The sequence below is a fragment of the Microtus oregoni genome, unplaced genomic scaffold (genome assembly GCF_018167655.1).
Source record: "Microtus oregoni isolate MIOR12 unplaced genomic scaffold, Mior012 000150F_ref0000365, whole genome shotgun sequence".
Taxonomy (NCBI): Eukaryota; Metazoa; Chordata; class Mammalia; order Rodentia; family Cricetidae; genus Microtus; species Microtus oregoni.
Window position 1 is genome coordinate 290,311 of NW_024544800.1, and position 26,371 is coordinate 316,681.

General features: G+C 46.9%; 1 protein-coding gene across 7 annotated transcripts in view; it reads left to right on the forward strand.

Annotated features, from left to right (window-relative positions):
• The first annotated feature begins 621 nt into the window (after window positions 1–621).
• The window catches only part of LOC121444944 (disks large homolog 3), a 51,339-nt gene continuing 25,589 nt past the window's right edge, over window positions 622–26,371 (forward strand). For 3 of the 7 annotated variants that reach the window (XM_041646890.1, XM_041646891.1, XM_041646893.1), the window contains exons 1-10: window positions 622–1,364; window positions 4,287–4,340; window positions 4,593–4,643; window positions 5,042–5,166; window positions 5,359–5,528; window positions 5,851–5,987; window positions 6,290–6,434; window positions 7,005–7,164; window positions 8,644–8,800; window positions 9,197–9,299. In XM_041646890.1, coding sequence (XP_041502824.1) covers window positions 1,008–1,364; window positions 4,287–4,340; window positions 4,593–4,643; window positions 5,042–5,166; window positions 5,359–5,528; window positions 5,851–5,987; window positions 6,290–6,434; window positions 7,005–7,164; window positions 8,644–8,800; window positions 9,197–9,299 — 1,459 coding nt within the window. In that variant the 5' untranslated portion in view covers window positions 622–1,007. Of the gene's footprint in view, window positions 1,365–4,286; window positions 4,341–4,592; window positions 4,644–5,041; window positions 5,167–5,358; window positions 5,529–5,850; window positions 5,988–6,289; window positions 6,435–7,004; window positions 7,165–7,423; window positions 7,811–8,643; window positions 8,801–9,196; window positions 9,300–10,117; window positions 10,221–26,371 lie in introns of those variants that run through there. The other 4 variants (XM_041646892.1, XM_041646894.1, XM_041646895.1 and 1 more) reach the window with 3 other exon arrangements.

Sequence of the window (26,371 nt, forward strand, 5' to 3'; positions counted from 1 at the left end):
CAGCGTCCCAAGGCTTCTTGGCCTAACAATAACCACGGAGTGGAGGCAGAAGTGTCTGAGGCAGGCTTAAGTAGTTTTCTACTATTGCCGGTTCTGGGGTTAAGTCTCTCACTGGTGATGTAAGAAGGTCGACTATGAAATAGCCATTTCAGGGCCTAGAGGATCGGAGAACAATGGTCCCGATTCGGATATTTAATAGATCTAGATGCTGCCCTCTTCCTTGGTCCCCTGCAGGAGGCAGCACTTCTCGCACCCTGCCCAGATTCCCCTTTGGTCTGTTCTGTTGCTGTCTTTACTTCTGGTGGCCCTAGCTTAGAGCAGGCTTAGGGACCCATTGAGCATCTCACTGCAACTCCCTCTTGGAAGTGGGGCGGGGTGGAGTGGGCAGAAGACAGCCTGAAATTGGCGACAGAGGGACAGGGGATCGTGCTCCTCAGCTCTCCAGTGGTCCAAATCTCAGTCACCTAGACCAGGGTAGCAAGTACCCCCGAGAACGGGGGAGCTGTGGCTGAGCTCGGGGGGCGCCTCTGCTTCTGTTCCTTTAAGGAGCAGCTGTTTAGCATTCCTGCTGCTGCCACCGCCGCTGCCTGATTCTGTACGCTGATTGGCTGGAATCAATTGAGAAGGGAGCCAGGGAGAGATGCTCTTGACTCCACTCAGATCCATCCTGGGGACCTGAGCAGAAGAGGTTCTCGCCGCGCCTAGCCTTTGCCTGGGCTCCCGCTTCTTCTTTGCCGCTGGGCCTTGGCCCAGAAGCCACAACGGGCGACACGGAGCCACCAGTGCTGGAGGGGGAGCCGTGGGCTCGGGGCAGCGTGGGGGCAGAAGCCCCGGGACGCCCGCCCGGCCCCAGGCCCCGCTCCGCCCGGGCACCCCCACGGGTGACCCCCCCATCCTGGTCTGAGCAGTGCGAGTGTGCTCGGGAGCCCGGTGGTGGTGGTGGTGGTGGTGGTGGCGGCGTGGAAACTGGCGTGGGCTGGGGGGTCCGAGCCGCGGGGGGCAGTGCCATGCACAAGCACCAGCACTGCTGTAAGTGCCCCGAGTGCTATGAGGTGACCCGCCTGGCCGCCCTGCGGCGTCTTGAGCCCCCTGGCTACGGGGATTGGCAGGTGCCGGACCCCTATGGGCCAAGCGGGGGCAATGGGGCCAGCTCCAGTTATGGAGGTTACAGCTCGCAGACCCTGCCTTCACAGGCAGGGGCTACCCCCACCCCTCGCACCAAGGCCAAGCTCATCCCCACAGACCGAGATGTGGGGCCAGTGCCCCCTAAGCCAGTCCCCGGCAAGAGCACCCCTAAACTTAACGGCAGTGGCACCAGCTGGTGGCCCGAGTGCACCTGTACCAACCGAGATTGGTATGAGCAGGTAAGGACCAGCGGATGGGCGGGTGGTGGGGGCTGGTGGGACAACCCAAAAGGACTAGGGATTGGGGTCTAGGAAGTCTGGGAAACAGTAGGGATTGCTGGGGCTCCAAGTCTCTGGACCCTGAGCCTTAACACTGCGGCTGACCAAAAAGATAGTGTTGCAAATATGTGCACCCTTGTGTGTCTGTTTAGGGGGTCTCCATTTGAAGGGGATTGGGAGGAGCTGTTTGTGTCGGGGGTGATGGTATGGCGGAGGGGCACATTTTCTAGTGTGGGGGATTTGGGTTTGTCTCAGTGCGGCGAGGGGGGGGAGGTTGGCAGTGTCTCTGTGTCTGGCAGGGGGCGGGAGGTTCTGCGGGGGTTGTATGTGGTGTGTGTCTCCACAGGAGGGGAGGAGGGGGCATGGTGCTCTGCGTAGGGGGGGGGAACATATGTGTTTGTATGTATGTTGGGGTGTGTGGAGGAAAGTAATGGAGCTTGTGTGAATGTATGTAGCGGAACCCGTGTGCGGGACTGGCTGAGCTTCATCTCAATACCATGAGTCCCTCTCCGTCCCAGTCCCTTTGTGTGTGAACGTGCACATGGATGTGCGAGGATGTCTCTCTGGATGTGGAGGTGGCTCTGTAGACGAGGCTTCAGGAGTAGTTGTGTTTGCCTATGTGTGTGTCTCCATGTATATGTGTGTAAGCATGTGGTTTCAAGAGTGTACACGTGTGTGTGCCCGCGCACGCGTGTGTATACATGTGTGTGTGTTGTCCCTGGTGAGAAGCGCTTGACAGGAAAAAGAGGGGAGGGGGAGGAGGCGAGACACGTCCCGAGCGAGGCTGAGAGGCTGCTGAGAAGGACAGACTCTTTTGTCCAAGCCGCTTGCTCTGAAGTGTGTCTGCTGGTGGGGGGGGGGGGGGGGTGGGGGGGGGGAGGTGTTAAACAAGTCTCTTTGCTCCAAAGCAGGCTTATTGCCTGAAGCCAGGCGAAGGGTAACTGCCCTAGTGCAGGGTCTTCCCCGAGTGGGGCATGGCCCTTGTAGGTACCCACAGATGTGGGAGAACTTAGCTCCCCAGCTCTGATTTGGCACAGCTTGGGAGCCCCTGGGTGCTGGGCACAACTCCGGCTTCCACTCCCAGCCTGAACTGCCAGCTTAGAAAATGGAAGGAGCATCTGTGGGAGAAGCAGCAAAATGGAGGCTGGGCCGGCAGAGCCAGGTCTCTGGCATGCATGGCGGAGGGCCTCTCTAGTTCTGCCGCCCCCAGGGTGGAAAGAGAGGAGGAGGCTTTGCCATTGATGGCCATGTGCTGAGTGCCCCAAGCTGGTGACCATTCTGACCATCCCTGTCCTCCTCTGAGGATGGGATGTGTTTCCACCTAGAAGAAAAAGAGGGGGCTTCTTGGAGTGAGGGATCCTATGTACTGCTTTTCTGTCTGCCTACACCTCTTCCTGTGTCCCCTAGCCTTGGTTTTTGCCCTCTCCAGTGAATCCCCTCTCCTTTGCTTTTCCCTTACAAACACATGCTCATGCTTGGCCTGCCCAGTGGGAGATAGGTGCCAATTCCAGGGCTGGGCTCATTGGGTACCATTTCTTTATCCAGACTGATCTTTGGGTGGCAAGGGTTCTGAGTGGGAGTGGGACCAGGGCTAGAGCGTGAGCAACTGGGAGCTGAGACCTCCAGGTACCACCCAAACTGAGCTTGGGGGGCATGGCTTGGCACATGTGGGCACACATGGTGCACCAGGGGCACAAAAGAGCTGCATGGATTTTCTTTTCCTCTGTAGTTATTGCATTGTACTTCAGTCAACTGTGTTGGTCTGGGGGTGGGGTCTCTGAAGAGCCAGAGGTTGTTTTCCTCCTGGGACCAGGATGAGGCTGGAATCCTACCACTGACTCCTTAAGACCACAGAACAAGAAGGAGGGAATAAGGGCGGGATGGCTAGTCAGCACTCTTGAAGCCAGCCCTGCAAAGGATGGGACTGGGAAGGGGGAAGCAGAGCCGGAAAAACAAATGAGCCCTCACCCTTTCCAGCAGTTCTCCCCTGGGGCGGAAACTTCCGAAAGGTGCAAGATGGCCATTGAAATGTGGATTAGTGCTGGGACACTTGGGGAGAGAGACAAGGGGGCTTCTTCAGTCTTGGAAATGAATGTGGGAATGAAGAAGCAGGTGTACTTGTCTGGGAAGAATCAGATTTCCGCTGGAAAACCGGCCACAAGCTTGTCTTGTCAGGAAGGCCATGTCTGTGTGCTGCTGAAAACAGCCTGTGATTTGGGAATCATTTTCTTGCCTGTCTTCTCATAGCCACTGTGTGTTAAAGGGCACATGTTCTGCTTCAATGTCTGTGGGCCATCAGGTTCTCCTTCACGGGGAATTTTGCCTACTCCAGTCCTGTCCTACCCCTGGTTTGTCCTTAGACTCCTGACCAGTTCCCACCCCGACCCTTTCTTCTGGGACACAAAGGATTCAAGTTGAAAGTCCCTTGGGAAAAAAAAATGGATTAGAATTTTTACTCCCGTCCATTTGAGAACTTGAATTTCTGGAACCTTTGAAGAAAGTGTAAAAATAGGGCTTCCAAGGTACTCTGACAGAAATAACACGGAGAAGGGATGAGTAGCCAAAATGCCCCTGGCCTTGAAGCCTCCTATAATCCAAAGAGCACCTACACAGGTTTTACACCCCAACTCCCAGTGTGCCCTTAGGCACACCCTACAACCTCTCTGGGTCTTAGTGTCCCCAGCTGTCATGTGAAAGTGGTTGGCTAAGATGGTGTGTGCTGTCTTCCTGTATCTGACATTGTGGGAATGTATGATCCCGAAGTCAGGGGGAGCTGTGGTTCAGAAACGGAGAGGTTCCCTAGCCAGGCTTCTGGGCACTTCCTATTGATGCTGGGTGTGGTATGGTTTGCCCACCATGCTCCATCTCTGCCATCCCCCTTAGGCCAGCCCTGCACCCCTCCTAGTGAACCCCGAGGCCCTGGAGCCCAGCCTATCGGTGAGTGCACCACTGATTGGCTCAGTCTCAGACAATTGATCTGAACTAAACAAGCTGCTGGCTTTGGACTTATGGTTGAATGCAAGGGGAGGGGTGTGCTCGCTTGGGGTCAGCCTGTCCCCATCTGTGCTCTAGTGATATCCAGTGGTGTGCTTGAGATCTTTGTGGGAGCGGGGAAGGAAGCACATTGACTAGAGGGCAGCTGGCTGGGAGGGCAGGAAACTCTGAAGGAAGCACTCTGTGTTCCCTTAGGTGAACGGCAGTGATGGCATGTTCAAGTACGAGGAGATAGTACTGGAGCGGGTAAGTTTTCCAGTAGGGAGGGTGGGAAATGGGAAGCAAGGGTTGCATCCAGGAGAGGGGAGGGCCCTGAGCAGCATTTCAAGACTCGAAGGGGAGCCTTATTGAGAGTATGGGGAAACAGGGCCCTCAGAAGCCATATCATTCATCTACCAAATAAATGTTCATTGATCTTGCTTACTGAGGCCTGGAGAATTGGGGTGGGGGGTTGGTTTGCCGAGGCCTCCCCACCCAAATGGTCAACACAGGCTGAGAAACTGCTAGGCTTCTGATGAATGTGCCCCATCCTACCATGGGACCTGGAGAACCTACTCTGGAACATAGAGGGAGATGGAGTGCCAAGACCCTTCTTTCCTGTGCTCTCAGAATGAAATGACTATGCCCTTCCACCCCCTTCTCAGGGCAACTCTGGCCTGGGCTTCAGTATCGCAGGTGGCATCGACAACCCTCATGTCCCTGATGACCCTGGCATCTTTATTACCAAGATCATTCCTGGTGGAGCAGCTGCCATGGATGGGAGGCTGGGGTGAGATGGCCTGGAAGCAGGGCTGTGGGTGGAAGGGACAGGATGGAGGCGAGAAGACGAGGGTCAGCCTGGCAGCATGATCCTTCTGTTAGATCAGAGAGGGAAAGGAGAAAGGGAGAGGAGAGGGAGGCTATAGAAGACACGGTAGAGGGATGGTGGCACGGTGTCATGCCTCTCGGGCTTTCCCCACAGGGTGAACGACTGTGTGCTACGGGTGAATGAAGTGGACGTGTCCGAGGTGGTGCACAGCCGGGCTGTGGAGGCGCTGAAGGAGGCAGGCCCTGTGGTGCGGTTGGTGGTGCGGCGGCGACAGCCCCCGCCTGAGACTATCATGGAGGTCAACCTGCTCAAAGGGCCCAAAGGTGTGGCCCCCCTGGTTCCTAGCTCTAGCCCCCCACCCCCACCCCCAGGTCCTAGGTCACAGCTGCTCCGTGGGGGAATGGAAGGGAGTGGCCTTCCTCCTAGCATGAGTCCTCCAGTCCCAGCTCATAGCCTTCTTTCTTGACCTCAGGTTTCACCCCTTACTGCCCTTGGGGTGCTAGGCTGGTGTTTGGGGTTCCTGGTGGGAAAGGAGCTTTTGGAAGGGATATTGGGATAGCTGGTAGGGAATCAACTTTGCAATGTAGGAACCGTGCTGATCTCTTTTTGTGGCCCTTTCCCACCTTCCTGCTGGGTGCCCTTTAGGCCTGGGTTTCAGCATTGCTGGAGGCATTGGCAACCAGCATATCCCAGGAGACAACAGCATCTACATCACCAAGATCATCGAAGGAGGAGCTGCTCAGAAGGATGGCCGCCTACAGATTGGGGACCGGCTGCTTGCGGTGAGACAGCCTTCATGGGGATGCCCAAGTGGGAGGGTGGGGAGGGGCAGCCCTGGTGACCCTCTCACTACACCTAAGCCTCAGCAGAGAAGGAGGCATTTCGGAGAATTTCAAGACTATCACTTGAGTTGTGTATACCCAGGAATCAAGACCCTAGTTCTTTTCATGGTAGGGTCAAGCACCTTTATATCCCTTTAGTACTACCTCACTTGGATCTGTTAGTATACTTAAAGGCCATTCCTTTGAGCTCCCTGGAGAGGTTTCTCTTTCTTAGACCCACCCCAGGGTGTCTCCTCTTCCAGGTGAACAACACCAATCTGCAGGACGTGAGGCATGAGGAAGCTGTAGCCTCACTGAAGAACACATCAGATATGGTCTATCTGAAGGTGGCCAAGCCAGGCAGCCTCCACCTCAACGACATGTATGCTCCCCCTGACTACGCCAGCAGTACGTACCCATTGGTCTTTGGCCTTGGTTTCGGGGGGCCGGGGGTAAAATGTCTGTACAAATACAAATGCCTGTGTCATAACTGAGTCCAGGCCCCAGTCCCTGTGCTTGGGAGTTGGGTGTCCTTGGGCAGGTTCTTTTCGCACCTTTAGTTTCCTCTTCAGCCTAAAGGAGCTAATGATACTTATGCTGCCTTCCTCATTGGGCTGGTGCAAGGATCAAATGGGATCATGGATGAGAAAGCCTTTGGAAAACTCTTAGGCTATAGAGATGTGAGGGATTATTATTAGTCACACCCCTACCCATGCCTTTCTTTGTCGACTGCCTTGACTTCAGCTCTTTCTAAGAGGCCCAGGGGTAAGCCCAGGGTTTAGAAAAGGACTGAGGAGGAGGAACCCTGGGGTGAGAGTGGGGGAGTGGATAAAACAGAGGGCTGCGCCTAGGTAATCAGCATCCCTGGGTCGTTTTTTGCACCTGAGGTAGGGTGTATGGAAAAATCCTTGAAGGGGGTTGGGAAAAATTCCATAGTGGGGGCATCTCTGGACCATTTTCTTTCTTTTTCCACCTCAGCTTTCACTGCCTTGGCTGACAACCACATAAGCCATAATTCCAACCTGGGTTATCTCGGGGCAGTCGAGAGCAAGGTCACCTACCCTGCTCCTCCTCAGGTGCCCCCTACACGCTACTCTCCCATTCCCAGGCACATGCTGGCTGAGGAAGACTTCACCAGGTAAGACCCTATCCTATTCTTTCCACCTAGAGTGGAGTGAGGATGCCATTTTCTGGCCGGCAACAGTGAGGCCTTGGGACTCTAGGAGGGGGCAGAGGTGGCTGCAAGAACGAGTTCTGCCGTCAGGGGGAGTGCCTAGCGAGTGGCCCAGAACAGAAAAAGCAGATCCGGGGTGGGGTGAAGCATTTAGGGGGCTGGGGGGAGGGGTCGGGTGACGGGGGTTTCCTGCCCCGCGACAGTGGCAATCCTCTCTGCGGTAGCCATACATAATCACTGAGGAAGGTCTTTCAGCCCACGGGGTCGTCGGGACTCTGAGAGACCGCCAGGCCGGCCCGGGACCGCGCGGGGAAGGGCTCCGCCCCGTGGTGGTGGCGGCGGGCCGGGGCCGTTGAACTGGTCAGGCCGGCCAGGGTTGCAGGGGGACAGGTTTGCGGGGTGGGGCCCAGGTGGCTGCTGGGCCGGCTGCAGTGGAGACGGAAGGGTAGGCTGAGCCGGGGAGAACCAGAGGAGCCATGGAGAGGGCTCGCAAGTTCTCAGGCTCAAGCTTGGCCCTGGGTTTGGGCACGGCCTCGGCTTCGGCCTGGAGGAGGGCCTCGCAGAGGTGGGCCTGGCCGCTCCGCTCTCTGAGGCCCGGAGGGGATGCCAGGTAGGGAGCATCGCACCCCAAGACTCGGAACAGCAAGAAAGGAAGAGGCTCATTTGAGGCCTGGGCGAGGAAAGATGTAACAGATGAAGATGGCAGGATGGGACAACGTGCTGGGGAGTCGGGCGAGTTGTCGAGATACACATGTGCAGAGAATTCCGCTCACCTGGTGGCACTATGACCATTTAGAGACAGCTTCCTTGAATATGGCCAGTTTTAGTCAGTTTTTTAAAGAAATATATTTGTCTCCTCTCTTCAGTGTAGCCCTTAAGCACCATTTCGGGACCTGGGATTTTTTTCATCTCTGTCTTCCACACTGGCCAGCAGTAGCTGTTAGGTTGTTGGGGGAGGGTAGAAAGGGTCCTAAATTGGAGGGTGGGACTTCAGAGCTTTGAAGCAGCAGGTGTAGTGGAAGTATCTTTTGGATGATGAGGGCCATCAACCCAGGGTCACTCCACTGCCCTTAATGGGTTTCTCTTTCAGCCTAGGGCCTTTCACAGACCGGAAGACTCAGGGGAAGATGAGCGAGTGAGCTGGGAAATGTGGGCTCTAGAGTTCTGGCTGAGGTTCTGTTGACCCGAGAGTGCGGAGGAATGCCCATTGGGAAATTGACTAGGGCGCTTTAGGAAGAGGAACTGAAACTTGGCACCTGCCATACCAGAGCAGCCAAGCAGGTTTCAAGAGCCAAAGGGGAAAACAGGGTATCACATATAAAAGCCCAAGTCTTTTCCTACAGCAAGTATGGCTCTCGTGACAAACTGGTCTTCGCAGGGTCAACAGTTCCTGTCATCCTTGGTCCTGACCTCCCTGTCATGTCTTTACTCCTTTTCCTCCAGAGAGCCCCGCAAGATCATCCTGCACAAAGGGTCTACAGGCCTGGGCTTCAACATCGTGGGAGGAGAGGATGGAGAAGGCATTTTTGTTTCCTTCATCCTGGCAGGAGGCCCAGCCGACCTGAGTGGGGAGTTGCGAAGGGGAGACCGGATCTTATCGGTGAGACAAAGGCGAGGTGGGAGGATGGGTGCTGTGCCAAACTAAAAGGGAGGAGGGGAGCCCTTGTGTCCGCCAAGAAATATTTCTTGAGATGAGGGAAGGGCTAAGAACTGAAGAAAATGTAAATTGTCTTTATAAATATCTTTAATGAGGGAAAAGGGACCAAGACTTGTGCTTGAGGAAGAAATGAATGTCCCTGGATCTTAAGTTTGATTGGCATTTGACTTCCACAAAAATAATTATTATACTAGTGATAGGCCTAATTTGGGGGGGGGGCAAGGATGGAATTTGGGGAAAACAAATCCAAATCGGCTGAGAGATGGGCTGTAAGCCCCTTTCTAACTGCTATGACTCTTTCTTGCCATTGGGGTGACTCACAGCTCTCTCTCTGGACAGGTAAACGGAGTCAACCTGAGGAATGCCACTCATGAGCAGGCAGCAGCTGCCCTGAAACGGGCTGGCCAGTCAGTCACCATTGTGGCCCAGTACAGACCTGAAGGTAAGGGAAGACTGGAAGACGAGTTGAAACCTATACTTAGTGTTGGCTTTTCCTACCTAAGGAAACAAAGCCTTTGACCAAATCTGCGGTCCTCTAGTGCGGTAACCTCTTATTTCCTTTCCCTTCTAGACAGTGTGGTTGGTTTGGGTGGTTTGGGAGCATCAATCAAGGGGCGTTTAGAGCCTGCTGATGAGGGGTGCAATATTGCACAAAGCCAGTAGTGGGCAGCAGCCCACGGGGAAGAAGGGCCACAGATTTTAGGGCAACTGGAAAAGCCAAGGAGAAGCGGAGGGCTCAGAGGCGGTGATTGGAATTGTGTGCCCTGGAAAAAGAGTAACTCTCGGTTAGAAGGACTTCAGAGTAAGAAATCCTAAGCGATCTTGGGTCAAATATTTGTGAATCCCATTTATCTCCCTTCATCAAAATGACTGCAAGACCCACACAGGCTTTGAAAGGTGATGCTAAACCCTTGGGATGGGGCGCAGTGGGGGGGGATTTCAGGAGAAGACTCAGCCAGACGGAGAAATTTGTTTTCTCAGCTAGCAGGTCCTCAGCAGGGGCGAGTGGGCGGGGCCAGCTATACAAACAAAGGTGTTTGATTGGCCGGGGCCCGCGGAGGCCCAGGTGCTGAGGTGAACCATAGGAAGGCGCGCCCCAGCCTGCGAGCCTGCTGGACAACCATTGGCGCGCCGAGCGCGGCCTCCAGCCGCACGCCCCGCCCCCTGACCCAGGCGGAGGGCGACGGGCGCCCCTCCTCCCCTCGCGCCTCTGGCGTCTCCTCCTCCATCCCCTCCCCCTCCTCCCCTTCTCCCCTCCTCTCGCGCGCCCCGCTTTGTGTCCGTGGTCTCCCGCGCGGGACAGAGGGACCGGCCGGAGCCGGCGCTTTCTCGACACTAGACCTGAACTCCGACTGGGCGCCAGGTGAGGTGGGACGGACCGGGGCCAGGCCCCCTCGCAGTCCCCCCTAGCCTCTCCACTGTTCTGTTCTCAGCCTTTTTTCCAACATTGCGCCCCATCTCTGTCCTCTCCCTCGAAAGCCTGAGCTGCGCACCCCGCGGCCCCTTCTCCACCTTCGGGGTTTGCTCGGCCTGCATCTGGGCCGCGAGGGGCTCTCCGTCCACCGAACCCTGGCTTTCACCTCCGTGCCATCACCGCTTCTCACGCATCAGCTGTGCCCCCTTAAGCCTCAGTGCTGCCCACAGCCTCCTTCCTGCTGCGTCCCTAGCTGCCCTCGAGTCCTCGCAGGAATTTTCTAAATCATCCCTTTCCCCCATGCGCATTTTCTCTCCCTAACCCTAAGAATGCCGGCGATTAGTTTAGGATTCTCGTGCCCCCCGTCTTCTCAAAGCTTTCATTCGGTACCAGACGTCTTTCGTCCCCCCTCCCTCTTGTAAGGCTGGTCTTTGTCCCTTAGGGCTGCAGCGCCCGGGTTTCCTTGGACACCTAGGCCCTGCAGGCCTGTAACCCATGTGGAGGAAGGGACCTGGCCCTGGCAGGTGCTCCAGTTTTGCGAGCAGAACAGGAGAAGCCACCCGGGATCCCTGTGGCAAAGCTAGGAAGCCTCAAAAAAGCGACCACCTTTGTCCTTCCTGCCCCTCCCCCACGCTGGTTCCGTGCTTTCTGAGCCCTAAAGAGAGATGGCCTTGTCACCCTTTACCAGGCTCCTTGGGAGATACGAGTGAAGGGAGGTAACTAATAGGCGATCTCGTTAGTCTCAGGTAATTGGAAAGAGAGATGCAAATGGACATCTCGACTCCTTCATCTCCATGTTTGGCTTTCAGCTTCCTGACAGGGAATGAACGCACCTTATGGGTCTTGTTTTTTATGAATCAGGCTTGTGCGGTTTGCTTCTCAGGAGAGAATTCGCCTTTGGATTTTTTCTTAGCAACTAACAGTTATCAGTTTTGGCTCTCAGTTTAAGAGTGGGTTCTGCAAAGGAAATGGCTTCTCATTGCCTGCCTGTCCCCCTCACTGCTCTCTCTCTCTCTCTCTCTCTCTCTCTCTCTCTCTCTCTCCCTCTCCCTCTCCCTCTCCCTCTCCCCTCTCCCTCTCCCTCTCCCTCTCCCCCCCTCTCCCCCTCCCTCCCTCCCTCCCTCCCTCCCTCCCTCTCTCCCTCTCTCCTTCTCTCCCTCTCTCTCTGTGTGTGTGTGTCTGAAGAGCCGATGCTGTTTCGGTTTTCTCTCTGATGCTGGGCATATGGAAACAATACTGTTGAGTTTGTCTGGTGGTGGTATGCTGGAAACTGGTGACTAACTGTTTCTTTGACTTTTGTTTGGGGAATGCAACTGGTCTGCATAAAAAGCTGTAAGTAGCTAAAGTGATTGCTGCAGGGTTTGCTGCTCTCAGTGTGTTTTTGAGTTTATGACATCGCCTGAGGAGCTGTCTTGTGGCAAGTCCTTCTTCCACTTGCTGCACAGGGCCTTCCTTTCAGGAATTAGTTGAAGCACTGCTTAGCAATGCCTCCCCAGCCTTATTTTTTCTTTGATTTGCTCAATTCAACAGAGCCCTAATAAGCCAAGCTTTGTCTTCATTTGCAAATGTATCTTTAGGTACTGGTCGAGACATCAGACATTCTGTATTGAATCCACACTTTTCTTAGATTAAATCCTTGTATTTAATGGTAAGGATTCCACATTGGTAATTTAAAAATACATTAAAAATGGTTCTTTGGAGGATTGCATCATGGTGGCTGCTTGCGAGGTGAATAATCCAAATAAATGTGTCTGTTGGCAAAAGTGGCAGAGACTTTGCATACTATTGGCTAAGCAACCGTTCGAGTTGGATTTCTCACTTAGAACGTGAGCACTGGAAAGGGTCAGATCACAGTCGGCACCCCTACTGTGCAGACTGGAACAACTGTGGGAGAGTTAGAACTCAAGTGGCCCGAGGTCACACAGGCAGAGTTGCTGAGGGTCAGCAAACCATTTGATTTTGAGGTCCACCAGGGGCACATGCAGTGCTTGTAACAACTGTGACCCAAGACTCGTGCAGAGTGGAAGCCCACCAGGAACCAGGGTGGAGAAATACCAGGGGGCTAAAGGAATGCGGGAAAGACAGATCCGAATGGAAGGGGACTCTGCGAAGGCGCCGTTCCCGTGCAGGCTTTGACTACATCATATTTAGCACAAGTGCTTAAAATAGCGCTGACTAATTAGAACAGTCAGGATAAGAACTTTTTCCCTGCCTTTTAAAATGGTTTAGATGAGATATAAGTCATAATAGCACTCACTTCCCACATGTAGGTCTATAGTTCAATGACACAGAGTTGTGCCTGTATTGCCACAGATAAATTTACAACATTTTTATGACCCCCTCTCATTTGAATACATAATGAAGGACAAGCATTGGGGATGTGATAGGCAGTCGCTTCCTAATGTATCTCCCTTGAACATTCAGGGGGCTGGATGGCAATTTAAAATGCTCATACCTTGAGACTTTTTGTAAATGTGTTTGCTTAGTGTGAACTAATGAGGTATAGGAATTGGCTCTCTCTATTTGTGCTTTATATTGTGCCTAGCATGGGTGTCTTACAAAGTGTTTTCATGATGGAGTTTTGGAAATATGAAATAGAAATAGAACTGCTAAATGACAAGACACCACAGTAAAAGATGTTATTTAATAGTTTCACTTCTGACTGCTCCAAACTGTAGTGGATTTCAAAATCCTACCTGTTAGCTAAAAACATCAAAATGGAAAAATTTAAACAACTGGTACTTGGCAGAGGCTTTCTTCCAAACTCTTTTAAACTGGATAATAAGCCTCATTGACTTATGGAATTGTGGCACCAAGGTGAAGGTGGGCTTGCCATTAACATTTTGAAATGTACATTTTTTTTGCCTAGTTACTCTGTTTTGGCCTTTGCTTAATTTTTTTTCCTTTTTTTATTTATTTATTAAAGATTTCTGCCTCCTCCCAGCCACCGCCTCCCATTTCCCTCCCCCTCCCCCACCTTTGCTTAAATTGAGCTAGTGTTTTTCTGGAAAGACCTTTTGTTTTTAGAGTAGAAACCTGATGTTCAAATCAAGAAGTGAGTCAGAAATTGATCACCTAAAGTAGCCCAACTGGGGACTGATCCTTTGTGAACAGTTTTTTCCTACTGGAATGCACATCCACATAGGGTATGAGTATGCCAGTCGAGAGAATGACTTTTTCCATTTTAAGGGGCTGAATGGGCTCACCACAGAAACCCTTTCACAGAAGGCCTGAACAGCTAGAGGCCAGGGCAGCTAACAACTAGAATGTTTCAAAGGGTTATTTTTCCCACAACATTTCTCCAAATCTGGAAATGAAGGGTGTAAACATTACTACCCTATCAGTATGATCTGTCATGAGAGCAGAGCTAAAAGTACGTCAAGGCAAAGAAAGTTTGAAACACCTACTACATTCCTAAAGCAAGACCAAGGCGAGGACAAAGATGGTTCCTCAGTAGTGAAGAGGTGGAAAGGCCCCAAATATCCATCAAGCCAAGAAAGGGTAAACAAAATGCACTCTCAGCAGAGACCAGGTTTTTATTTTACCATCAAACAGAATAAAGAACTGATTGTCACAACATGCTTGTGAACCTTAAAAGCATGAAGTACTCCCACCAGCACTTGAGAGGCGGAGGCAAGCAGGTATCTATGACTCTGAGGCCGGTCTGGTCTATATAGGAAATTCAGACCAGCCAGGGCTACATAGACCCTGCCTCAAAAACCAAACCAAACCAACAAAAACACAATATAAACCACATATTGCATGATTCTATTTACATATATGGGCCATAAGAGGCAAATTAATGGAAGCAAAGGACCTAGGGCTGTGGTGAAGGGAGGAATGGGAGATTTTCTCTGTTCCTCTCCTTTTAATACACAGAGAGGGGCAAGCTTTGGGAGGGTGACAGGTTGAAGATACTTGCTTTCTAGTGTATCTCCCCTGCACAAGTAGGGGTTGGACATCATCTAACCTGTGGACTTGGCACATAGGTTGTTAAATTGCTTTATTTAGTATCACTATGATACTTTTTTTTCTGAGACAGGGTTTCTCTGTGTAGGTAGCCCTGGCTGTCCTGGAATTCACTCTGTAGACCAGGCTGGCCTCAAACTCAGAGATCTTCCTGCCTCAGCCTCCCAGTTCCGGGATTAAAAGCGTGCCTTTGTTTTGTTTTTTGAGAAGGTTTCACTTTGTAGCTTTGACTGGCTTGGAACTTGCTATGTAGATCAGACTGGTGTCAAACTTCATAGAAGCATTTGCCTTTGCCTCCCCAAATGCTGGTGGGATTAAGGGTGTGTGCTACTACACCTCATTTATCTCAGCTTTTCAGTTCAGGTGATTGTACAATCCTGTCCCCAAAGAAATAGTAGTGGACAAGGGATTTCTGGAAGCGTGTGAGAGGCTCTCCTGCAGAAACAAAGTGAATTTCCCACAGAGAGTGATTTTGTTGTGGGAGGGGGGGCATTTCCGGGAGGTGCCAAAAGGTAGAAGTTGTGTTGCTCAATTTTATAGCAAATGTATACAGGTTTAAGAATGTTAATGGCATAAGTAGGCATTTCTCATTTCTTTTTAATTTTTTTTTGTTTTTATTAAGCTATACATTGATATCCAGGGCTTTATGTATGTTAAGCAGGGGTGGTACCACTGAGCGACATCTCAGCCCTGTCACTCATTTTTTATGACCTTAACAATTTATTTCAGACTACACATAAATGGAGCTTAACAGCTTAACCATCATCCCCAAACTTCTTATCTCCCTTAGCCCCAGGCAACCACAAATCTCCTTTCTGATGCTTGTGGGGTTATTGTTTTTTCTGAATTTTTCATGTAAGTGAAATTACATGGCATGTGGCCTTTTGAGACTGGCTCCTTTCACTTAGCACAAGATCAAGGCTAATTTATGTTGTAGCATGTGTCGGTACTTCATTTCTCTTTATGAATAAATAATATTCCTTTGCCTGTGTGTGTTGTTTTTGAGTTGTTTCTACTCTAGAATGATTATAAGTAATACTTTATGAACATTAATATTCATATTTTTCAATGGACATAAGCATACATATTTCTTGGAAATAGTCTCTGGATTTGGAATCAAGTGAACACTCAATGTTCACCCTTTAAAGGCCTGTCCAGGCCTGTACCATTTTTGTGTCCTCCCCAGCACTTGTCCTTTTGGTTGACACCATCCTGCTTTGTGTGAAGTGGTATCTCATTGTGGTTTGGATTTGCATTCCCTGATAGTAATGTTGAGTGTATTTCACAGGCTTATTGTTTGCTGCTCAGTTTTGCTCTGACTGGATTCTTATCCTGCTTATAGATTAACTTGAGAATAAATAGAAGACCCAGCATGCTATTGGGCCAATGATGAGAAGGCACCTGAGGGTAACTAGCTTTCATTCTTATCACCTGCGTGTGCTGCAGGGGTTTAAGACTTGAGTAAAGGTCCTTTAGCTAGAAATGCTGACCTGATGAAAAGATAGGGCCCACCTTATTGGGATATAATTCACATGCCATAATACAAGCATGTTCGCTTGAAATATACATTTCAGTTGTTTTTACAATTTTCAGAAAAGCATTTTGATTACAATTTTAGGAATATTTTCTTGCCTCCCAAAAGCCTTGACCCTAGCAGTCACTCCTTGTTTCCCCTTAGCTCTTTCCCTCCAGACAGCCCTAGGCACCTTCTAATCTTTTGTGGGTAGTTCATATAAACCTTGCAATATGTGGCCTTTTGTGCCCAGCTTCGCTTAGTGTAAGCTTTTCATGGTTCAGTCATGTTGTGACACGTGTCGGTTCTTCAGTGTTTCAGGGTGAAATAATAGTGCAGTCTATAGTTAGAGCACATTTTGTTTTTCTCCATTCTTGAGTTGATGGGCATTTGTGTGAACAGATGTTTTCAGCTTTCTTGGATTCACACCTGGGAGTGAAGTTGCTATGGGTCAGAAGGTAACTGCAGACTTTGAGGAACTGCCAGACTTTTTTCTCAAAGTGATTACACCCTTTCAGGCCCACCCAGTTTTGTAAACTTAGAAGACTGAGTGTGAAGCTTTCCTTATGGTTTTGTTCCCTGGCGCTGCATGTGTGTTTGTGTTGGGCTTTTCCGTATTCCGTGTTTCTGTAGCCCAAGGACATGGTAGTGAGATTTGGCACAGCATTTTGAACCTAGCTAGGCAGGTGCTTTCTTGTCCTTGCTAGGTGGTGTGAGTCAGAGTCCTAGGAGCTTTGCTGTTAGTAAAATATCAGATCTTCCTGCCAGGTGGAATGATTACTTACCATAATATGTAGTAATGAAAATGGATTATTTCTTAATGTAATTATAGAGTTTGAGGGTTTCTTTTTTTAATTCATTGTGTTATGTGTTGAAATCTTGACCCTGATATTGACACTGTTGTTGAAAAATACTTTAGAATTATATTTCACGATAGGGATAATGTTCTGTTGCTCTAAACAGAGGAATAGAAGTCGAATAATTTGGGACTACCATTGCCCCTGAAATTAAAACAATTCTTTGCTGACCTTGTGTAAGAATACATGCAAACACAAATGTACATCCCCACACATATATCTGTTAGCTCAGTGGACACTAGACTTATACATATATGATATAGCGATAATATATCTATCTACATCAGAGAATCCAAGCTCCTGAGAGCTACTTCTGAGTTTTTCTTTAAATGGATAAAAGTCCTTGACTCTTAGACTTAGTTTTCTAATGTATAAAGAGAGGATATTATGCAAAATGACTGGTGATATGTTTTCTAGCTAAAATTCTGTATTTAGATCAGTGGAAGTAAGTTTTGAATTCAACTATGAATTCTTGCTTGTATCTATCCACTTATTAAATCACACGGTCTTGAACTAATAGCTGCCTTGCTTTGATAAAGGCTCCTGTCCATCCCTCTTTCTTGCGATAGGCTTTTATCATCTTGAAAAAGGCTTCTGTTTACTTTTCACTCAATTCACAGTTTCTTTAAAAGCAAAGGCCCCAGAGATTTTTTGAATTTTCTGCTTGACAAAATTAAATGATGAAATAGTTTGTTAGATTAAAAAAATGAAGATAAACATGTTTTCTATAAATATGTACTTTTAGGATTTGGACTTCAAAAGAGAGAAAGAATTTTGTAAATGTGGGGTTAAATTCCAGACTAAATTTTCTAGTGTTTTCTAAGCACCCTGAGAAAGAAGTTGTAAGCACTAGTCGGCCTCTCTCAGTGGACAGGTTTACTGCTTTGCGGGTTAGGAAAGTGTGGCTGTGGGGTATGCGGATTTCAGTAAGGCACTCGGTTCCTTGTTTTTGTCTAAAATGGCTGGGTTAGAACAGTTATGTATGTGTTCATGTGGATCTGTTTGCATCTGTTTGCTGAGCTAGGAGCAGTGTATATAGAAATTTCTAGTACAAGCATAAGTTTTATCCTTAGTACGCTGTTGGTCTGTTCAGTGTGCCTGCTTACCAAGATCCCTTAAATTTTATTCCGGGATATAAAAATGTTAGATATACATTTATGGACAATTGGAAATATAGAAAATACACAGTCAAAAAAATTCAAATCACCCGTCAAACCACCTACAGGGATAATCCTTGGTTTATGTGCATCTTCGTATATTTCTTTTCAAACTTTATGTATTTATATTTTATCTATCATTTAATGTGTCTGTAAGCTTTTAAAAATTAGATTATTAGATTAAGGTAGTTTTATATTCTTTCTAATGTTTCAAACCACATCATGAATATTTTCCTAAGTCATTATATATGATTTGAAAAAATTATTTGAAGTTGTTAAATAGTCCCTTGTGTGTGCCATAGTTCAGGTAACCAGGTAACCATTCTTCTGTTATTGACTGTGGATACTTAGTTTTTCTCCCAATATTTTGTTCTTCTAAAATACTTTGATGAATATCCTTGTGCAAGGTTTCTATGAATCTATAATTATTTCCTGAGAATATGTTCCTTTAAGTGGAATTATTCATTTAAAGGATATGAACATGTTTAATGCTTTTGATGCATTTGTTTTTCAAATTAGTTTTTACCTCTGCAAGCAGTATAAGGAAGGTTCTCCCTCCAAGATTCTCACTAATGTGGATTAATTTTATTTTCATTCTTTTGGCAGTTTTATACATGCATATAATGAATTTCAGTCTTTTCCACCTCCCATTACCCTCTTTTATTTCCTCCCCTCTTCTGCTGAACCCCTTCTTCCCAACACATTCCTCACCTACTTTCATGTCTTTTTGCTTGTGTGCCCCCACTGAGTTTAATTAGGGTTCCTTGCATGAACATAGGTGGGAAGTTATTTACCAGAGCAAGGGCAACTTATCATCAATCACTGTACCATTAAAGAGAGCGACAGCCCTTCCGAGCCACCATTAATTGGCAATAGCTGCTTGTGGGACTGGAGCTTCATGAGCCCCTCCCCCTTCCATGATGAAACGTTGATGGGCCTCCCCAATCTTGTGCAGGTCTTATGTAGATAAGCAGGGTTGCAGTGAGTTTGTGAGTGAAATCACGGTGTCTTTTTTTTTTTTTTGCAACATACTTCCCCATCCTCCAGCTCTTCTATTCTTTTCACTCCATCTTGATCTGGCCAAGCCTTGGAAGCAGGTGATGGTGAAAATCCATTTAGGGCTAACACTTTACCATCCCTTATTCTCAGCACTTCCACCAATTCTGAGTCCCTTCATTAATCACCATTCAATTCAGTAAGAAGCTTTTCTGATAAAAGCGGAGAATAACACTGATCCATGGATATAGACATGAGTGCTTAGTCGGCTCTTTGACCGCATATCCACCCAGAAAAAAATGATAGAGCCTATGATCTATAACCATCAGCTCTTGACCAGGTTTACAGTACACAGCTTGAATTCCCTTGTGGGGTGGTCCTCAAATCCACTCACAAAGAGTTACTTACCCCACAAGATTCATTCCATCATTGCATCAATGGGTACATCTTGCCAGGCTGGTCATTGTTGTAGTTTACAGGGTCACAGCTGGATTAAGACTGTTGATAACTTCTCTTCTAGTAGCCTGGGTAGCACTCTCTAGCACTATGAAGACTAGCCAGCTAAAGAGGAAGCTGCCAACTCAGTTCCAGCTTAATTTCTCCATGCCCTGTGACCAAAGTATGTGTACCTTCAGTAGTAGGATCTTTTTTTTTCTTTTTTTTTTTGATTTATTTATCTTTATTTTATGTGCATTGGTGTGAAGGTGTCAGATCCCCTGGAACTGGATTTTCAGACAGTTTTGAGCTGCCATGTGGGTGCTGGGAATAGAACCCGGGTCCTCTAGAAGAGCAGTCAGTGTTCTTAACCGCTGAGCCATTTCTCCAGCCCCCAGTAGTAGGATCTTAACCTCTAGTTCTGGTGGGCAGCCAACAACAGGGCCAGTAACCTTATTTCAGTGCTGAGAATCAAGTCCGAAGACCTCACGTAAGCTAGTAAGACTCTTTACTACTGAGCTACACTCCTGGCCCTTTTTGTTTGAGATGGTGCTGCTGTGTAGTCTAGGCAGGCTTTGAACTCAAGCATCCTCCTGCCTCAGCTCCCCATGTGCTGGGATTACAGCTCCCATCCAGTGTTTCCCTTTCATTTATTTGGTCTCTGTTGGGAGGTCTCGAAGGTCCTTCCCTATCTTGAGAGAAAATAAATACCTGGCTGTATTTTCTTCTGGTTATTTAATGTTTTCGTTTCATATTTAAAGCCTTACCTTGCCTACAGTTTACTTACGCTGTAAAGGAGACAGGTATTCTTTCTGTTCCAAACTGTAATGAGTTACTTCATTCCCATTTATCAAGCACTCCATTTCCCCACTGTCTTAAATTTCCACCTTTATTATAAGCAAATTTATTTTATATATTCATAATTTGGATTTGGGGTTTCTTATTTTCTTCTGTCACGTTTTACCTGGATTATCTTATTGTTTTACGGAGAGATTACCTAAAAGCAACCACAGATATTTTAGCAACTACAAGTTAGAGGGATCTTTCTCTAGGTTTCTTTTTCTGTTTCTGGCCTCCTTCTACAGAAACTGAACCTAAAAGAGATTCAGATGATGCTGTAGTAAAGATGGTCGAAGAGCTTTGGATTCTGTGGGAGTGTTACTGTGAAAGGAGGTTGAGATTAGATTGTTGACCTGGTAAAATACAGAAATTGGTTACATCAATTTAGATTGGCAAGCTTCATCATAAGCTGTGTGTATTTTGGTCATTATGAGGTAGCATCACCATTAAGTAAAAATTTGTTCTGAGAATGCCTATTTGGTACTGAGAGCAGGGTAAAGGTAGAATTCTGCCTTTATTCTAAGGTTTTCTGCAAGAGGTATTTTGCTTTGGGTAACCTTTCTATATACTTTGACTTGTGCAGTAAGGAAGCCAAACACTTTGTTAATCTTTCGTTGGAACATGCTATGTGAAGTTTCCTTTGAAGTAGGGAGAAAACCCTATCTGAAGCTTTTACCCAATGTGAATACTCGTTCTTAGCTTGATGGATGCAAGGCACTTTTGTACTCATTTCAGACCAGGTGACTGAGTGTAATAAAACCTTTAGTGAGCATAGCACTTTCACCCAAATGGCTAGCTCTTCCTACATCCTCACTAGATGCTTGTGAGACAGACATGTAGACAGACAGACACACCACACACACACACACACACACACACACACACACACACACACACGAACGTACACATGCACCAAAACAAAATGAAGCAAAAAACTAACCACCCAGTCTGTAGGGATAAACTGGAATTTTTTATGGCATGCTTACACAGTGCATCTTGTTTTCTGTTTTTTTTCTCAGCATACCTCATGATGCTATCAGAGCCCTGGCTAAATGTGTGTATGACTGAGAAAGTACATTGTGACAGGGCACAGATCAGAACAGGTTTCTGTTTAGTGCTAGTCATCATTTCAACCATTGTTCTAAGGGTAGACCTGGAAGTAGTTTTCCTTAAGCAGTATTTGTCCATATGGAAGCTGTTTGTCACTTGTGCTTTCTTACATAGCCTTGAGAATTTTTTTTGCAATTTATACATTTTGCTTTTTTAATTCAAAGAGTTTGAGGTTATTTGTAGATTTTTAGATTTTGTTAAATAAATTAGCGTAATCCTAGATTTGATTCCTTATGAACCTCGCTGATTTTTTTTTTATAATCATAGTGTTATAATTAGAAGAGACTTTCAGAATTGTTTAGCTTTAGAGATATTGGATTATTTAAGTAGTGGGCCCATAACCCAAAGCTTCTTGATTAATTGTGATTCAGAGAAGTGTACTTTTTGGCAATTCATGTATGCTGTACTAACAGGTTTCTTGTTGCTGTTCTGTTGAGAATGGTATCACTATAGTTCAACCTGACCTGGAACTCACTGTGTAGCTCAGGCTAGCCTTGACATTGCAGCAGTTCTGTGCCTCGCCTTCCTGAATGCTGAGATTACAGATGTGTGTCACCATGCCTGGCTTGCTAACAGGTATCTTGATGCACTTATTTTACCTTCAACTCCATTCATTTATTTGGAAGATAGAAAGGGCTAGAGTGTTCCCATACGTGCTTGGAGTTCACACACATCCCAATGGTTCATCCTCCAAAGACAACCATAAAAGGCTGAAATGACTTACACTCATCAAATCTGTGCCTCTCTGTGGAGCTTGTAACTTTGTTTCCACCAGTGCTCTAGAATTTTTCATAATTGGTGAGTCCTTAAAGCCTTTGGGAGTCTCCACAATGGCAAACAAGAACTATGTGAGTTTCATATCTGAATGGCCATACTTCCATAAGGACGGATAAGCTTTTTGGATAGCTGTTTATTCATTTTGAACATGAGCTAGGTAGGATTCAGCCATGCCTTTCCTACTCAGCATTTTGTGGGGCCTCAAGGCCAGAAAGTTCTAAGTTCTCTCTCTATTCTTCCTATGGACTTACATGTTACTCCCCCCAGGGAGAACTTTGCTGAGATCTACCGCTCCAAGTAGATTGGGGCACCCTTTCTAAATCTCCCTCTACATTTTTATTTATTACAGTTTTAGCAGTTGTAATTGAAATTGTAATTAAATAGTTTTTGTTGATATGATTGTAGTTTATGGAGACCGTTTTGATTACAGCTAACACAGTGGCACGCAGTAGACACTTGAATAAATACATGAATGGATAAAACTCCTACGGTGATAAAAGAATGGTGTTGAAGGGCAGAAAAAAGGTTTGGCTTTAGGCAGTGGAGAGAATTTCAGGAGGAGGGGTTAACAGATGTGAATGAATTATATTCAAGGCTCCCAGACCACAGATATCAAGAGCATGTGTATAATGAGAAACATGTAGATAATAGGCAGGAGAATGATGGAGCAGTCCTTGAATGTTTAGTTCAAATATCAAGGTAAGATTCTTTAGTTGCTGTGATCATAGATACTTGGATGGTGAGGTCTAGAAGCTGAAGTTTCATGGTGACCAAATAAGGATCTAAAGACCAGTTAGTACAATAGAGCAGTGGCCTAGAGAAAAGGTGACACAATGTGACCTAAGTCAAAACAGGGCAGGGCTGGGGTAGAGATAAAACATTCTGACACTGGTGTGGCTGCACATACTTGTAGTTCCAGCTATTCAGGAGGTCGAGGGTGGAGGATCATTTGAAGCCAGGATTTTCAGCAGGCTTGGGTGACAGTGAGACTGGTCTCTAAAGAAAATAAAATAGTCAAGAGAAAATGAAGAGAAAAGAAAGAAAACAGTAGAAAGGCAATAGTCAGAAAGCAAGAGGTAGGTTGAGGACATGATGTGATCAAGAAGAAAGATCAGAACTTGGGAAACATGTTGGCTGTGCACAGGAAAAGTGGGGGTGTCAGTTATAGTATTGGGGCATTTTAGTGTCAGGAAAGAAAGGCTTGGGTTTTGAGTAGGAGAAGGCACACTGGGTGGTCAAGTCTAGTCTTAGATGCTTATAGAGGCAGGTAGGTAGAACATCTTAAAGGTCGTAGCTGAAACAAGGAATTAACAGTGCTTGGAAAAGGGAGAGGGAGACCTGTGACTGGGGCCTAATGCTAGAGTACTAGCAACTACACCCACAAGTAGAGCAGCCCTTTCCATTATTGTGCAGAGAACGTTCTACCTTCCTTTGTCTCTTCCTTTCCATACTTCATCTTAGTCAGAAGGTCAGGAAATGGTTTCTGTTCCAGAGTAAAATCTTGCCTTTACTTTGCATTACTGAAAGGCTCATTAAAGTCTTATTTCCCAAACAAAAGATCAGTCTGTCCTCAAAGGTAAATTTTGCCTCTACTTCTGCAGAAACCAAAAAGCTTCTGGAAGCCTCCAAATATCATTTTATTTCCACAGTCAGAAGGGCTTCAGAATGTTAGGGTTCCATTTAGTGTAGTGACAAGCAAAAATTTGCTTCTTTGTAGCGCTGAGATGAAGCTCGGGGTCATATGCATATTAGGCAAATGCTCTACCACTGTCCTGTATCCTGAGCCCTGTGATTTGGATGTGCAGTGATTGGTCATTTGACTCTGAACTTTCACTTTGGGAAATCTATACTTCAGATGGGTTCATACAATTATAATGCAACATTGATTGCAATATTAAAAATTATTATGTGTATGTTAGTGCACACCTGTAATCCCTACACTACAGAGACTAAGGCAGGATTGCATTGAATTGAAGGCCAGCCTGGGCTATACAACAACTGAACACTAGGCTATCCTGGTTGTATAGCAAGACCCTGTCCCAGTGAGCAAATAGTTTAAATGTACATTGACCAGGATATGACTGAAGAAGATATTATGGCCTCCACAACATGCAACACTTTGTGGCCATTAATATGTATGAGGTCTTATATTTTTGTAGTGAATGTGAGCAGGTTTCTGTGACATATCAGAGAATAAAAAAGTATGTGTGTGAATCTGTGTGATCTGTGAATACATTGATATAAAAGATGTATGAAGGTAAGCTTGGATGGTCACATAAGAAAAATACTAACAGTGGTTGCTTCTGAATAGTGGAAAGAGGAAACCATACAGAAATTTCAAAAGAAGAAAGTGGAAACATTTTTTAAAGTCAAAGGCTGGCCTGAAGCCCAGTGGTAGGGTACCCGCCTTAGCATATGTGAAGTTTTGGGTTTGACTCCCAGTGCTGCAAAATGTTTAATGAATCATGTGTTACTTTTGTAGATTTTTTTTTTTTGCAGTTGAAAAAAGGCATTTATTGAGGGGTGAGAAAACACACACATGCAACATACAAAGCAGGGTGAGGACTCAAAAAGCAGAAAAATCCCACTATTGTAGTTTTTTTTTTAACTTTCCAGAGCTGGGCGCACACCTTTAATCCCAACTCTTGGGGGGCAGAGGCAGGTGGATCTCTGTGAGTTCCAGGCCAGCCAGCGCTACACAGAGAAACCCTGTCTCGAAAAACCAAAAACCGAAACAAAACAAAACAAAAAGAAAGAAAAGAAACCTCACATTAGGCAATGGCCTCTTTTGCATGGTACTTTTTTGTGGATTTGAGATTGTATTGTCAGGTTTATTTGGGGGAGCACCCAGTCCTTCTTGCCATGCCTTCCTTTGAAAGCTTTCTGAAGGACTGAAACCAAACCGATTCCCTCCCAGACCAGCAATTTCCAACTTGATGGGGCATGGCAGTTCCTTGATGCTTTTTGGAGGTCGATCCCAGGGCTCAGCTCTGTTCAGTGACTTTTGATGCAGTGTATCAGAGGTTGGGTAGGGGGGGCTTTCCAGAATTCTGATCTTAAGGCCTGCTATGTATGGTCCTTGAGAAACCCTCTTTCTGTACTGGCTTCTATTTGTGCCCGTTCTGGCTTCTTTCTCTCTGTGTGATTAGCATTGGTAAAAGGGAAGGAGGAAGCAAAGGATGACTCATCATGGATATCTTTGTGGGTCACAAATGGTTGCGTTTATCTGAATGGGAAAAATGAATAAAGTGCAGTTTAATAGACTTGAGATTTTAGTAATAGGTGGTGCTTCTTTAAAGTAGCCTATTTGAAGTGGGGCCTCTCAGAAGGAAGGCTGGTCAAGTAGCTTCCTACGCAGTGACTTGGGCCTAAGAGATGCCCTCCAAATAATGACTGTTTTACTGGTAAGTGGAAGGGAAGGAAAAATCTTGCGAAGTCTTGCAATTGAGCTGTTCTTTTAAGTGATGCTTTTGTCATGGGGAAATATTTAACAATATTAAGAGTCACTGTCTTAAGTTCATTCCACATGCTTTTTTGTTGGAATGACCTTTTGTCTTTGTTCTGTACAAAGTCTGTTAACCAGTCTAGCATATAGCTTACTTCTGCCTTGCATGCAGAAGGCCTCTGTTCCCTCCCTAGCACTGCTGCCCTGTTAACTCAGTGCCCAACAGGGGGTTATTAACACCCTAAAGGGTGTTGGGCAATCTCAGTGGCTCCCAGGAGTTACCCTCTAGAACCAAAGCATCACCTCTCCTGGAACTGTAGTTAGAGACAGGTGTGAGCTGTCGCGTGGGGGCTGGGAACCAAACTCTGGGCTCTCCACAAGAGCAACCTGGTGCTCTTAATCGCTGAGCTATCTCTCCAGCCCCTCAGTACTTTTTTTTTATTACCTTTGAAAATCCTCTGTGAAGCTGGCCCCATCAGTTAAATAAATCATTTGCTTTATTAGTTTGATAAGAGATGGATACAGTTTTCTAAATTGTCCCTCATTTACTCGTTATTTAGCACAGGCTACTAGGTGCCTATGGACATTAGATAACTATCTAAATAGAAGCCAGAAACTGATAAGGAATGAAACTCTAGGGGGCTCATCTGAATAAGAAAAATTAATAACACAGCCTAAGGAACTTGAAAACCAATAACAGATTCCTCAAAGCAGCAACTTTGCTCCCCTTCCCTCTGTTATTTTAATTGGGTCCTCTGGTCCAGAATTATCAACCTTGGATTATGAGTTTTGAGGAAATGGTGGTTTGGTGGTTGTTTTTAAAGGATTTTTTGAAAAACACAGTTACTAAGCAACCGCTATGACCTGCTGCTGCTCAGTTAGAGTTCAGTGGACAGGGTCACCTCCAAAGAAGGCAATGCATAGACAAGAGCAAAACGCTTGCAGACAAATTGGATGTCATTTTGCTGTTATTGTTCTGAGTTTAGGGGTTGTGTTGTTTT